The 15,029-nt window shown below is 41.1% G+C and overlaps 2 protein-coding genes across 4 annotated transcripts in view; one reads left to right on the top strand and one right to left on the bottom strand.

Annotated features, from left to right (window-relative positions):
* Nucleotides 1–909, bottom strand: part of stard10 (StAR-related lipid transfer (START) domain containing 10) — an 18,125-nt gene extending 17,216 nt beyond the window's left edge. Inside the window, exon 1 of one of the 2 annotated variants that reach the window (XM_034868080.1) lies at nucleotides 891–909. The gene's annotated coding sequence lies outside the window, so the exon portion shown is untranslated. Of the gene's footprint in view, nucleotides 1–750; nucleotides 865–890 lie in introns of those variants that run through there. The other variant, XM_034868078.1, reaches the window with a different exon arrangement.
* A 2,803-nt stretch (nucleotides 910–3,712) lies between these two features.
* Nucleotides 3,713–15,029, top strand: part of clpb (caseinolytic mitochondrial matrix peptidase chaperone subunit B) — a 50,452-nt gene continuing 39,135 nt past the window's right edge. For both annotated transcript variants that reach the window (XR_004656152.1, XM_034868075.1), the window contains exons 1-3: nucleotides 3,713–4,485; nucleotides 4,762–4,813; nucleotides 8,594–8,680. Coding sequence is in view for 1 of the 2 variants with exons in the window: in XM_034868075.1 (XP_034723966.1) it covers nucleotides 4,029–4,485; nucleotides 4,762–4,813; nucleotides 8,594–8,680 (596 nt within the window). In the remaining variant the exon portion in view is untranslated. The remainder of the gene's footprint in view (nucleotides 4,486–4,761; nucleotides 4,814–8,593; nucleotides 8,681–15,029) is intronic.

Genomic DNA, 15,029 nt, shown 5'->3' with positions numbered 1-15,029 from the left:
GCGAAGTCAGGCTGAGCTGTGTAGGCAGGCAGGCGACGCAGGCACGGCTACGATGGAAACGCCTCCCCTGTGTTGCCTTTAGGTGCTCCTCGTAAAACTCTCAGCCTCTACCTTTTAGAAATGTTGTTTCTTTTATCGTCTTTAGATTAGAAATAAATAAAGCAAGGAGAATTTTAAGGAATTTATTTGTTGTTGTTTTCTTTTACTAGTTAACGCTTTTGCTAACGATTTCAGACATCTTGCTTTAAAACGCTATGTTGCTAGGGCCTATCTGAATTAAAACTTGCGATACATTAGCCTGTTATGCCTATTTTAGGCCTGAATAAACCTTTTTAAAAAACACACAGCAGCCAAAAACTGAGTCACATTGTTGGTCCTGGCGGTTTTGTTTTGAGTTCAACAAAAATGTCTATGGAGCGATATTTTGTTTTAGCTTAAACGCTGCTAATTAACTTATTAATCCCAAAAATGATCAACATTTTTGCAATAGAACACACCAGTTATCATTTATGTGAAACCACAAACTGGGAATACAACTTAAAGCAAGACTAACTACATGGTTCACTTTAATCGACAACATTTTGGGAACCTAACCTAATCCAGTTTATGCTAAATTTGCTAAGCCTATTTTGTTAATGAGACAGGATATCGTGTATGAAATTCATCCAATTAACGTTAAATAGGCCTACAGCTGTCTTCAAACACAATTCTTCCGGTAGCTACTTATAGTAACGTTAGGCTAGAGCTTACCGTTAGAGCTTGAGGAAAGATAAACCTGCCAACAGCTAGCTAGCTAGGTGAATAGCACACACTTTGGAAGCAGATCTGTAGTGAAAGTTCAAGAACAAGCTCACGAGCTGGTACATTTTTCATTGTCAAAAATGGCCTACCTGTTGACCCTGGAATTGCAGGTCAAAAGCACAGTTTGTGGTGACTGGCCACCCAAACTTTATTTTCCAGTACACATTTATGAATATCATAGATATACAGGTACATACATGTACAAATATATTCCTTGCTGAAATCCTTACATTTCCTGCACAAAAATTGTGAAGGACTGTGACCTGCACGAATTTAATGACTGGGGACCTATAGGAAAATCTACTGGATATTTTGACCATGATCCTGTGGGATTCAGAATTCTTTCTTTCTTACAGTAATCCTGCATGGGATTTCCTCCAGGGTTCCTGGACTTTTTTGTTAGGGATAATAAGCTTTATGTATTAATCCTATATTGTTTTCTACGGTTTTCTCCTGTGTGGTTACTCTATTTGTATTTAGAGCCACATTCCCGACAGTATTTGAACGCAACCCGCGCTATAATGCCATACTCGCGAACCTTTTTGCAAACTAGTTGCAGCAGCGGGGGCGCGCCTGGCTCTTGTTGACTGACGTGTTAAAGTCATAGACTGTTACATATCTTTTTACAGTCTAGACATAGTTAAAGTGTTAGGAAGTCGTCACCTGTCTTTCGGGGATGTTTTCTTATAAACTGTTCATTGCTGGAATTGTCAGTTACAAGAAGTTATAAACTCGCATACTGAGAACAATATAGCCCTAAATTTTAATTCCCTGCAGCTACGTCCGTAAGTGTCACTGTTGTTCTGTTTATAGGGCCAACCATCTACATGCTTGTCTGCATCCATCTTTTTTTCGGTCAGTCTCTCGTGTCGTTCTGTTCCATTGCTCCCCCTCCTTTCAACTCTGAATGTGTAAAGCCATTATCGACCTCCTTCACTCAATTTGATCTGTGGGTGTTCTCACGACATCTTGAGGCCCAATATTTTGAAGTGCACCTGACATTTTCTTCTAAGAATCACACATGTATGTTTGTGTAGATATTAAAAAAAAGTGCAGGCAACGCCATTTCCTTTTTTAAATGCGCTGAAATGAATCCATTTTGTGATGGTTGACATGTCAACCACAACATTCACACTGCAGTGTAGCCAAAGTGCTAAACCCATCACAGACTAACCTTGCCATTATGTGACATGGACTTTTACTCTCTTTCTTTGCACATGTGCCATACAGCTTTTTCGTTATTAAAACTGTCTTTCGAATAAACAGGGTGAATAAAAACCCTGTAATAGCACCAACTTTTCCTTTGCTGACCCTGATCTCTGACAACTTTAGACAGGTGAGTGAGAGGAGACTTTTATCACCAGGAGGAATAGAGCATTACATTGTCCTTTTTAGAACATAAAATATCCCACAACTATTCACTTATTCTACAACAGTGCTTCCTAAACTGGGGGGGACTGCTGGAGGTTACCATATGACCATGGGAAAAATATGGATTGAAACTTCAGTAAAAGTGACAGACATTTTGACCTGGTAAAAACCGGGCTAGTCAAAAACATTACTAATATCTGCATTACAATGCAATTCTTTAGAACAGAGCCGTGGTTATTGCTATTAATTATACCAATGATTTGACAAGTCAAAATGTGAATGTGATTTATTTGGGGGAAACAAAAAGATAAACAAGAGTGCTCTATGATTTGGGTTAGTAATATTTATTCACAAAGCAATTGCCAAAAAAAAAGAAAGACTGCTGGTGCTCATCAAGTAAAATGTCAGTCAAATCTTAAATATGAAGAAGCCCGTCTTGCTTTCAAATGAGTTGTCAATGCAGTCCTTTTGTGATGTTATTTCAATACAATTAACGTTAGTGGATTTTTTGACTAGTTTCTTTTTGCAGGTTGATTAAAAATGTCTCCAGGGGAATTTAGTAGAACCCAATCATTGTTAGCTAAATTAGTTTCCCCTGTGTTTTCCCCATTCTGGTCCGTGCAGCTGGGCAGCTGACTTTCTTAAGACACAAATATCAGCTATCACATAATCCAATTGTTGTTGAGATCAATAGTGAGTTTAAAAATAAATTACATAACAAACATATACGTCAAGCCTTTTTGCCAGCAGTGCAAGTGCAGTGCTATTGGCTCAGCACTCAACATACTCATCTATTCAACAAATTGAAGCCCACTCTTGTATATATCCAAATGGTTTTGCTTGGATTGTATTTCAATCACGAGTAAAGGGCATTTTCAACATTGTTACTTTTTACTTCAATGATTTTAAGTTTTAATTTAAATTTTTTTTTTTGGTAACCTATCTAGAATTGTTGTCATTTGCCTCATCAGATGAGGATAACTTATTTATCCAGCCATTCTCTTACTAAACTGTCTGAAACTGAAGATTTGATAAAGATGATGACATTTGCTTGCAACAGCCTGTGTAGGCTACAACAGCAATGTGCTTTGGTGCCATCTGGCGGCCATGATGAATCATCAAAGGAAAAGTCCATGACAAAACAACTGCTTCTTTCAACAAAATGTGTGCCACTGTGAGTTCCCTGTTCTGTTCCCAGGTATCAAATGATGTGAAACTGAAGACCAACTGTGGCATCATCCCGAACAACTGTGGCATCATCCCAAAATATATTTGCCAAACAGCGTAATATTCAGCAGCTGTTTTATATTGTAGCTTACTGATTAGAATGCAGGGCAGTAGCCTATTACTCATACCGTTAGTATACAGTCCATGGTATTAGTTCAAAAGTGGTTTGTTAGCGCTAGGCAACATCACGCATGCCCAAAGGAGGATCTAACTTTTTATTTTTTTTTTATTTATTTTAATCCGTCTTGTGTACCTTAAAGCAGTTTGACGTTGACGATTTTATATACGAAAATTTAACAAAAACGTCTGTTTTAACTTGGTTTAAGCGAATACGGAAGTATGTAACATATACATATCTCGCCATAAAGCACATGACACAGAAGTTTCCAGTAAAACAACATTTCCCAAAATGCATCACCCGTTCTGGTGACATCCACGTTACGATGAGGTGATCGAAGCGGTTGTTATCGTCCCCATGGTTGTAAGAAGCGGCCTGGAAATTGAGGTATAACTGCTGTTACATCGGAGTCAACGCGGTGTCCCCGGACCGTAGGGTCTCCGTTTCCCTCTGGAATTACTGCGAGCCTTAAGGTTTCATCACCTGCTTTGTTTTTGGTGAGTTTATCGCCATGTTATCATCCGTTCCCACCAGGCTAATTGCCCGAAGGTCGCGCAGCCTGTCACCGTGCAGCCGCGTGCTCCAGACCAGCGCAAGCGGGGCCGCATGCCAGAGCATCCGCGAGACACCGGCAGAGATGCACCGCAACCCCATCGTGTCCACCTCTCGGGTCTCTAGAAAGGGGATTTTAGCCGAGGAGACCGCTGGTACCAGTGTGAAACAGGCGGTGCAGTACCACCATCTCGCCCCTAGATGGCTGTCCAACCTGGAGAACCGCCGCGGCTCATGGGCGGCTTTGGCCAGCAGAGGGCGGAACAATCATCAGTACTGGGAGGAGAGCGGCCAGCGGGACGGAGGTGATGGCCGGAGGACAGGTGGAGGAGCCAGCCGGGCAGGAGTGGCTTCTGCCGGTGTGCTGTCTGCTGCAGCCGTGGCGTTATGCCTGAAGAAAGATTCTGATAACAAAGGTAGACGTTGTCAGCCATCAGTCATTGTGTTGTCTGACTTAGTATATATTTTTTGTCTATTAGTAATCAGGAACTCTACATATTATTGTATATAGATAATGTTGGGGGCCAGCAACCTTTGCACATTTTCACAAAATACATAAACATTTTCATAATTGTCAATTAAGTTGGATTTGACTTAAAAAAACAAAACAGTCATATCCCTAATTTGCTAATATGTATTTGAGTTTATTCTTCTTGAGTAATGTTTTCTGTTTCTGTTATTGCAATAACAAGGTGATGGACTTCTGGAGGCAGCAAGGACCAATAACTCTGAAGATGTGACCAGGTAACATACACACACTCCACAAGATTCAAGGAGGCTACTAAGTATAGTAACAGTGTTGTAGATGTTAAATTTATGTGACATGGCCATTGTCAATAGTCTAGTCATGGTGCTAGAGAACAGCAAATACTACCTTTAATATGTCATGATGGCAGTGGACTGTGTGAGGATAAAAAATACCAACAAATGGTTTTGAGCTGAATCTGTAATTTAGGATGCTTTGGACAAAGCTCAATTTGTGGACACATCCATTAGGCTAGATGAATTTTAGTTAAAATTGACGGCTGAGGTGGAGCCATAGTATTCATGGTTTATAATGAACAGAGAAACTACCTAGATGGATTTGTTATTGTTAGCTCAAATTTAGAAAGATACAGCAATTCCTGTTATCTCTATTTTTTAAGGTAAAATGAGTTGAGAATTAGTACAGGGTTGTTATATTGATGTAATATCACTAATACCATGACTTATCAGATATTGTTTTGTAATATGTAGTTGTTAAATTATGCAAATGTGGCTGTGCTAAATTTAAATTTAGTCAGAAACCAAATCCCCTGCCACTAATGTTTAATATTATATACACATCAAGGTATTGAGGCGACTAGTGTGATAAATTAATGTATGCTATCTCAATTTGCACTACATTTAACTCTATTTACTTGAATAAGGACATCATAACTTGTTCCGTCCCCAGTGATCTTTGCAGTATAATGTCACTGTCAACATAATAATAATAATAATTCATTACATTCATATAGCGCTTAATCATAGACACTCAAACCTTCTAACACCACCAATGTGTAGCACCCACCTGCCTTACGACATCAGCTTGGTAGAGAGGGAGGAGAACATATTTTCAGTGGTGGGGAAAACCCACGCAAGCTCTACACAGAAAGGTCTGGGACGACCAGGGTTTGAACCTGGTATCTTCCTCCTGTGAGGCCACAGTACTAACCGTTGGGCCAGCGTGCTGCCTGTTAGCAATAAGTAGAAAGTAGAGAGCCGTTCTTCTCCTGTGAGATATTGTTAGTTTATGGTGAGGTATTTTTTTTTTGTCCTCACTGCTCTTGTAAATTATCCATCGTCTTCTGCTCTTTGATGTTGTGAATTATCACAACATTATCTGCTGAGGCCAGTTTCTCGAACAGCTAGGACCATCTGCAGTTATGAAAACAGCTGTATCACTTGTAGTTGTTGTACCACCAACAGCCACCAGGTGGAAGGAGTGGACTGTGCGTGTGTGTGCGTGTGTGTGTGTGTGTGTGTGTGTGTGTGCGCGCGTGCGTGTGTTTGCTTCTGCTGATACTATTGCATTACAAATGTTGAGCACTATGAAAACAGATACAAGTGTACAAACTAGTCACAGGGACATGATTCTAAAATTTGGTGGAGAAGTTTAGCTTTGGACGCAATACCAAAGAGCCTGAAATTAATATATTAGTGCCTTTTGGTTACATACAGTAACACTCATGGTGCCTTACATTGGTAAATAGTTGGATTCCCTGCTTTCAGTCATGCCGCTCACCTCTGTGCATTAATCATGTTAATGTGTGTTAAATCAGTGCTTGTGTGTATATAGTGTGTTGTTGGTATTTGTCAGTGTATATGAGTGCATGGGTTTATCCATGTATGTCTCCCATTTGCTGGCTTGGGTTACCTGTGTTCCCATGTGGCAGATGGTGTAGGTGAGAGTGCAGGGAGACAGTCAGCAGATCACAGATGTGTTAAGTGCTTTGGTTTAGTTTATAGAAGTGGTAGAGTGTTGGGGGGGGGGGGGGGGGGGGGGGGGGGGGGGGGGGGTGTGTCTGCTGAGAGGCAGTGGAGTGAGTGGTGGTCTCGTTTTCATTTGATAAAAGCAGTTGTGCTACAACTGTGGTGAATCACGATGTAATTTTGAGTTAACAGTTTAACATTGAAAAGTGCGTAAAAAGTTAATGTGCCATCATGTGACCCTGGCTTGATCATAAAAAGCAAGTTCCACTGAGAAGGGTTGAAGTAGGCTAATAAAGATGTTGAGAATGTAGGCATGGAAGCTCCTGTTAGTTCATATGTTGTGCTCGTATTCAGTATTTTCAGATTTGAAAATGTAATTTGCAAGAATAGTTTAGATCCTCATTCCAGTTTAATTGCAGCCTAGCTTATGAAACAGCATTTTGCCTCTGTGATCCCATAGCTCACAGTAAAACCCATATTAAAGATTTTCTTTGGGTGGTATACCTGTTTCATTTCAGGATTTACCCATATTGTTGATGCTCTGTTGTCTGTCTTTGACATATTGGTATGGCAACTTTGGCTGGACAATATCCAAGTTTTACTAAAGGGCAGGTTTGCCAGATACATCAGTCAAACACCTGTACAGCAAATTAGGGCTGCACAATTAATCGCAACTAGTGCATTATCCAATCCCCAGGGGGGTGCTATATTTTTAACGGCAAAATATGTGTCAAACCATTCTGAATGAAGTATTGTGGTGCTGCAGACTAGAGCCGAAGTATTTCTGATTCTGAAGATCTTTGCCCGAATAGAAATTAAGGCCGAACCCTTTGGGTCCCGTTGGGTTTGGTCTTGATTTCTATCATTTTACACAGGCTCGGGCCTGACTCGGGCGTGCACTCCTCTGACGATTACATTTTGGTTGCACCGGCAAACAACGTTAGTCATGAAAAAAGATGTTAAGAAATGTATAAATGACTCATTCTTGACAAAAGGCAAAAGGGCTGTGTGCGTGCGCACATTTGAATAATGTTGGGCTGTAAACGGGTTCAGGCTTTTAAAAAGCGGTCAATCAAAATGTACTTGTCGGGCTTTTAAGGCCCGATTACAGCCCTACTGCAGACACATCCTGGCCTACAAATTATATCCTACAGGCTAAAGGAAAAACTTTTGTTTGTTTTGTTTGTTTAATATGTATGTTTGTTTAATATGTATGTTTTTGATATTTTTCAATGAAAATAAGAATGATAGAAAAATTATTATTCCCTCCAATGTCATGAATCAGATCGCAATTGCAATTATATATTTTCGTCGTACTGTGCAGCCTTACAGCAAATAACCAAAAATGGCTTAAATGGTACTGTAAGCATAGTGTCACCTCTGTGTGTAGAGATGACACCTCTGTGTGTAGAGATGACACCTCTCATTTAGATGTTTGACTTGCTTGACTGAAACCCTTCTCATGGAGCACAGTGCACAGCGTATGTATTTGTGAAATACACGAGCTCTGACTTCTGCCTTCTTTAACTTTGCCTTCTGGTAAAATGAAGGCACTAAGAGCTTCTCAGTTTGACTGAATCCGTACTGCACCCTGACAATCTCAGATGTAGCTGAAGTGGTGAGCCTTTCTCTCTGCCCAAACCCTGATGCTGCATGCAGACCAGGCAGTGAAAACGGAGCCAGAGGCCACGATGTTGACTGTAAACACACACTGTCTGTCTGCTGAGCATTTGAGACGACAGACGGATCGCACACATACACACACACACGGACCGTGCCACTCTAGTACCTGGTGTCACACCCTCGAGCAAAAAACCCCAACACACACCTGGCTTACACATACAGACACATTAACTGGTCAATGAACAAGTGTGTGCGGCTTCAGATAAAGACTAAGATATCATAAGCTGGTTTCATGGTGGTGGGTCAAACACACAGTTTATTTTAGCATCATTATATCTCCGTATGTGTGTATTTATACCAAGACCATATGGACACATTCAGACACCCTCTACTATATGTTGATCTTAAATTTTTACCACTTTTCTTTTCCTTTTTTTCCAACATCAGGCTGGTTAAAGAGGGGGTTGACCCTAACCACCGTCACCGTCTGGGTTGGACCGCTCTCATGGTGGCTGCCATCAACCGACAGCACAGGTCTGTGTGTGTTTTTATCCAACTGAACCCACTGAATCAATGATGTGTTTTACAGTTCTGAGATGCCCTCCCTGGTGAGCATATGTAACAGTAATGTAGTGTCTGGGTAGCACGCATCTGTCTGCATGAGTTAGTGTGCGAGCATATGTCATCCATGTCCCTGCTCTAGTTGCTATAGTAGGTCTTCAGTAGTGCGAAGTGTGACTTTCAGACCGACAGACGGCCTTTACTCGTTCCCCCATCTCTCTGTCCAACAAATTAAATTAGCCTCCTGGCCCCCAGAACACACACACAGCACAGAGAGGGGCCGAGGTTAAGACCGGGCCAAATCCAATTTACAGTGTTTTTTTTCTTCCTGTGTCGTCCCTTTTTTTGTTTAAGGGCCCCCTGTGCCTGTGAGAAGCATACGATAACATTTGAATGTGAAAATGGCTTAAAAGTCTTACTTACTGCTCACAATAAATCTTAGGGTTACAGGTGATCCCTCTTAGAGTACTTAAGATAATTTGAATTAATGTTGCAAATGTGGGCCAAGTTAAAGTTTGATTTTCTTACTGTGCGTAATGTAGTGTTTCTGCTGAAGTGTATCATTTGTGTTAATTTCAAAGTTTTGATCATTTATTTTCTATATTTTGTAGTAATGTGTTCTAATACAAATATTTCTACAAAGTTGTTGAAGTGAAGTGATGAAGCACTTTCTTTATGAATTTTTTTTGGACCATTTTTCAGTTCATAGTTTGTCATTTATCAAGAAAAATGGGATCATTTGCTTCTTCCACATGATTGTAAATAAGACCTCTTTTATATTCTTAAACAAAATAAGTGATTTGTAGATGTCAGATTGGGCACTAAGACATGATCACAATGATCATTTTATAGACAATACTCAATCCATATTTGTTGATAATTGATAGTTGCCTACTCTTCTAGTCGCAGTCTGGTCTGTAACTCATCCTCAGGCACAAATATGATCATATGCTTTGATTATTTCAGTTTATGGTGATGTTTAAGCTACAGTACGTCTGCATATGTACATGATGTGTGCTTAGTGATTTTTTTTTGTGGTGTGTAACATTGATGTATCTAATGTGTTTTTTTGATACAAATTTGGTTGTACGTATGTTTATGTCTGTATGCACTGCTTTTGGTGTGAGTGTGACACCGCCTTGTGTTTGTGTGTGTGTTATGAGTGCTATAACTCAGCGAAGCAGTGACACTCCTCTGTGTTTAATCCCGTCTTCCAACCCCCCAGTGAGCCGTCACTGCTGCAGGGAAGACAGAACATCGGTTCACACACATCCGTCACACATGTCTCACACACACACGCTCATATCCACACGCACGCAAGTGAGGATGCATGTGTGGTTGCACGCACAAAAATACACACACAGACCGACAAGGGGAGTTTATACCAAATATCTTACAGGCCAACTGCCTATTACTCAGTCACACACAACTTTATTTGCAGCCGTTAAGTGAAAACACAGGGAACATTACTCATGAACAAGGTCTAGCCTGTAGCTAGAATGTCAGCATGGCTCTTATTGTTGTTCAATAACCCCCTCCCACTCACACACACACACACACACACACTGTATTTATATTTTCCTGGACCAGAAGTGATAACTGTTTTTCAAAAGACAGAAGATTTCACCGCAGTGCTATTTCAGATGAAGCTGTGGAGTCGTCTGACTGTTTCTAGGTGGAACGTCCACCAGGCAGCCTTTTTGGTGTTCAGGGGTCGAGGTGCGCCTGTTGTGAGGAAATCAGGGGTGGAGTAGAGGGGTGTGTGTGTGTAAGACTTAAGGGTGAGACATTTGGGGGCGTGTGTTTGCTTAGCTTTGATGTGGGGCTAAATCAGGGAGGCGCAGGGCCCGGCCCACTATTTGCACTCTTTAACACACAATACTCATCTCTATCTCTCTTTCTCTCCTTCCATCCCTCCCTCGCCACATTCACGTGCACAATGAGCGCTCAGCCGAGTGTAACGCCTGTTGACCGTTCCGACCTGTCGGCTGAGTGACTTAATGGGATGGAGGGAGGGAGGGGGACGAAACGAGGGAAAGCGGCAGGATGATGGAACGAGGAGGACGAGTGGCTCGTTGGGAAAGAGAGAAGAGAATAGTTTAGATGTGGAGTGGGGTTTTGGTATTGGGACTGGGATTAGCTTGATTGATTAGTGGTGAAAATCAATAGAGAGCTCTTTGGTAAAATATTCCATAATTTGGTCACAATACAACATGATTGTGATGGTAAGCAGCCTGGTTCAGTGACGGAATCAGTGACTATATATTTGTTTCTTACATGTACTCTTCTTAGTACACTAAAACATGTTTCCCTCAAGTGGGCACTGATAATATAAACAAGAAACTCCAAGGGTATTGTACCCTGTGTCACATTAAAACCACATAAATGACTTTTCATGTAATGTTTTTTTTTTTATGCGTACACTGTAGTAATTTTAAAAGAATACAGTACTGGAAATGAGGGATCGCTTATTCCTTTTTTAATTTGCCAGCTACATAGCTATCATGCAATAATAAAGCGAGTAATAACTGTTGAAAGTTGGACATGAACTTCACCATGGAGGAATACAGAGAGGCTTAAGTGGGTGCAATCTAATAATTAGGGTTCTTAAATACTTCAAATGGGATCAGTCTCACACGTTTCACACGTTGGACTTCTGGACAAAGAAATGCACTTTATGTTGTTTGGACTACATGATGACCATGCACCTTAAATACACTATATGCCTTTCATTGATGGTGATGGGAACAAACACACTCCGCTCTGAGCAATTGGAACCATTTAAGTCAGCATGGCAAGGTCAAGTCCATTTTATTTATTTAGCCCAATATCAAAAATTTGCCTCATTGGGCTTTACAACCTGTACAACATATGACACCCACTGTCCTTCCAACCCTCGCTGGAAGAAGGAAAAACAAAACTTTAGAAAGAGCATCAGAGGAGAGATCCCTTGGAAGTAAATACATCTATAAAGAAAATTCTTGGAAAAAACGCATCTTAATTAAATCACATTTTGACCAATCAGGTTGTTTAACTGATGAAGTGCAGTGAACCTGTCTTCGTGGCATCTATCTGACCCCAGGTGTGCAGCAAGTGAGATAAGGTCAAGTGAGGTCCAGCGTCTGGGCCAGGTGGTCCGAGACATGGATGGTCAGTTCGTCTCGGGTGTCTATTATGGCATAGGACAGACGGATATGGCCATTTCCTGTCTTCCCTCCAGGGCATGATGGGGAAACTAACACCAGCCCGCAGCAGTAACACCAGTCACCTGCTGGCAAACCTCAGCCCGACCTGAACGGTTAAATCTACCAACCCCAGCACCGGCTTGTTAAGTGAATAGTGGTCATTATTTCAAGCTTTTGATACAAGCGCGGGACGGTAGGATAGCAGGGAGAACATCCTTTAAACTGGTCCAAGTTTTAAGCATCTGTTGAAAGGTTCTCAAGCCAGATGCTGACTGCTCCTCATTTCCAGGGGTGATGCTCTTATTATTACGTGAATGGGATTTGGCAAAGAAATGAAGGATAAAGTTGCAAAAAAATAAAATGTAAAAGCATGGGTGGAGGGAAGAAGATGACTTGAGCAAAAATGTTTTGTGCCACTCAGACAGCCACGGAGGTAATGGACACAACACTGGCAAAAAAGTGTGAGACGATGGTGTAAAGTCAGACGCTAACTTGCTCCTTTAAATGACGCACATTTAGTCTCAGTTTAGCTATGAAAGTAAAATGATGTTCTAATTTACAGATCACATTGGTTTCATACTGTATAAGATTGTATTAGGGAGCCTCTAGGGGCCACACCTTTTAAAATGGGACTTTAACCTAATTAACCTCTGCATGCCTTTAGTTTGGCCTCAAATTAGTGCGGTGACTCTTCCCCCTAAATGTCCCAAATAAAGTTAGCCACTTTATCAGCAGTTGATTAGTAAAACTATCAACTGTTTTCAAAAGCTCATTAGTTTTAGCACTTTCCTGTATAATTAAATCTCCTTTCATCTTTTTAGCTACACTTTCCTCCTTTCATCCGCTCCTCCTCCTCCTCTCTGCAGTTTTTCTCTCTTTAGCCCTCTTCGTGTTTACCTCTCTGATGCCATTAACCCTTTTCAGACATCTAATTTCTTCACACAGTCCTGCCCAGCCTCGTGTGACCAGCCACAGTTTGAGTTTGTGTGCGTCTGTTTGTGCCTCGGAGGATGCTTCCATGTGTTTGTAGAAGTGCTTGCAAGGGTGAGAGGAGAGCCCCCTGTGGGTCACGGCCCCCCTGCCGCCCCCGGCCACAGTGATACAGTAACAAAGGGGACCCCCCGATAGTCCTTTATACCCCCTCAGCAAGGTCAGACACAAAGACCTGGCCAGGCTGTTCTCAGCCTCGCTCTCCCACAGGAACATGGATGTTCTGAAGTGATGGCACATACCAAAGTCTGCAAAGATTTGAATGGTTTTTAAGGAGATGAGGGCAATTTTTTTTTTTTTTTACTTATAGACTGCAGTCATTTGTTTGGATGGTACACTTGACTATGATTTCTGAGCCTGTACTGGTGCCCCAACGATTATTTGATAAATTAGTCACTGACTATTTTGATTATCCTTCGACCGTTTCAGTCATTTTTGAGCAAACATGCACGCTATATGTGGATTCCAGTATCTCAAATGTGAAGATTTGATAGAAGCTTTTCTTTATGCTATCTACTAGTTTAGACTGATGGTCAAATGAAACAAGCGATTTGGATCCAACACCCCAAGCTCTGCAAAATTGCAATGGGCCTCATTCACAAATTTTTGACACAATTTTTAGAGAAATTAATCTCAGAAAAAATTAGCAGATTCATCTTCAGTGAAAATAAAAAAATGTTTGTTGCATCCCTAATTCCATGTATTGAAAAATGCTTCAAATATTTCACTTTTTTTTTTTTTTTTTTTTACTGTTTCAGATATTCCTTTAAAACCAAGTATTTACTGTATGTTACTGTTACTTTAGTTTCCCTCCTTGACTTTAACTTGACTGGGGGGTTATATCAGTTATTTCTGAGTTTGTATCTTTTGTAAATACTCATTAAGAGCACAGGTCTTCCTAAAGGGGACCTGTAGCCTGTTACGTTGTCAAGTCTAGTTACTTTAAAAAAAAAAAGGAGTCCACCTCATCCTCCTATGAATAGTGATTTTTGCTTCATTTAAACCAGGCCTCCTGCCATAACCATTTAGCTGCAAATGATCCATCACTCCCTCCCAGGCTGCATTACACAGCCACAGGTTTAATGGCAGCCGGCAGCGTATTGGCAGGGTTCATGTTTCGGCCATCGCCCTCGTTCTCGCTCACAGTGGGCACAGACTAGCAGACTACATTTTGTGTGCATTCATGTGCATGTCTGTGTCTCAATGTCAGAGCCACTGCACACGTTCATGGTGGTAAATGTAAAGCGAGTGTGTTCTGTAGACGGAGAGACGGTACCTGGAATGTCCGTTGGGTCACAGTCAGTGGTGTTGCCGAGGTACTCGTGTTTGTTCTATAAGGCGGTACGCTCCAATGAAGGGCTACACACAGTTGTGTGTCCCCCCCCCGCCCCCCCAGCGCCGGAAACAGGCCCGACCCTTGCCCCTTCAATGTACACATATGTACATGTTACAAAGCAGACCAATGAGTAGTGAAGGAGAGAAGGAGGAGATGCAGCAATTCAAGTGTATCCACCATAATGGGAAAGACTAGAGATGGAAGTAAATCAGGTGGAAGGGTCGTGGTTAATTGAGGAATTACATATTTATATCTGCATACATCAGGCTGTTTGCTCAAGCTTTGAGGATGGTAGAAACTTTGTTTAAGGGTCAAGGTTATGTTTGATGACATGAAGTCTACCAGTCTACTTCCTGTAACCTGACTACATATTTAGGTGCCGTGACACATGCTCGCCTGTGTTTTTAGAAAATAGTATGGCTTAATTAGATTTGGCAATTTGACAAGACACTGTGAGATGATTAAACCGAGGTAGCTTGATATCTTTGGTTTTATGAGGCCGTTGTGGGCAGGCACTGTTTTAAGTGAGAAAGCTGCTTTATCACAATGTTGGATTGAAAATATTTTTGCATAAATGTGATGAAGAACTTTTGTTTTTAATCCACTGGATTAACCAAAAACGAGAAACTATAAACCATTTCTTAATTAAATTCGCAGAAATAAAATGACATATCATGATATATCTTGACATAACAAATGTAAATGTACATATTGTGTGTTAGAAGATTTTTATTCATAGTGATTACATCTTTAAGCAGTGTTGGCTGTAAAAACAGACTTATTACTGTGGAAAGGCTTGGTTTGTGTGCAC

The sequence above is a fragment of the Etheostoma cragini genome, chromosome 3 (assembly GCF_013103735.1).
Source record: "Etheostoma cragini isolate CJK2018 chromosome 3, CSU_Ecrag_1.0, whole genome shotgun sequence".
In the NCBI taxonomy this organism is placed as follows: Eukaryota; Metazoa; Chordata; class Actinopteri; order Perciformes; family Percidae; genus Etheostoma; species Etheostoma cragini.
The sequence above is the reverse complement of the archived record's forward strand: the minus strand, read 5'-3'. Positions and strand labels throughout refer to the sequence as shown.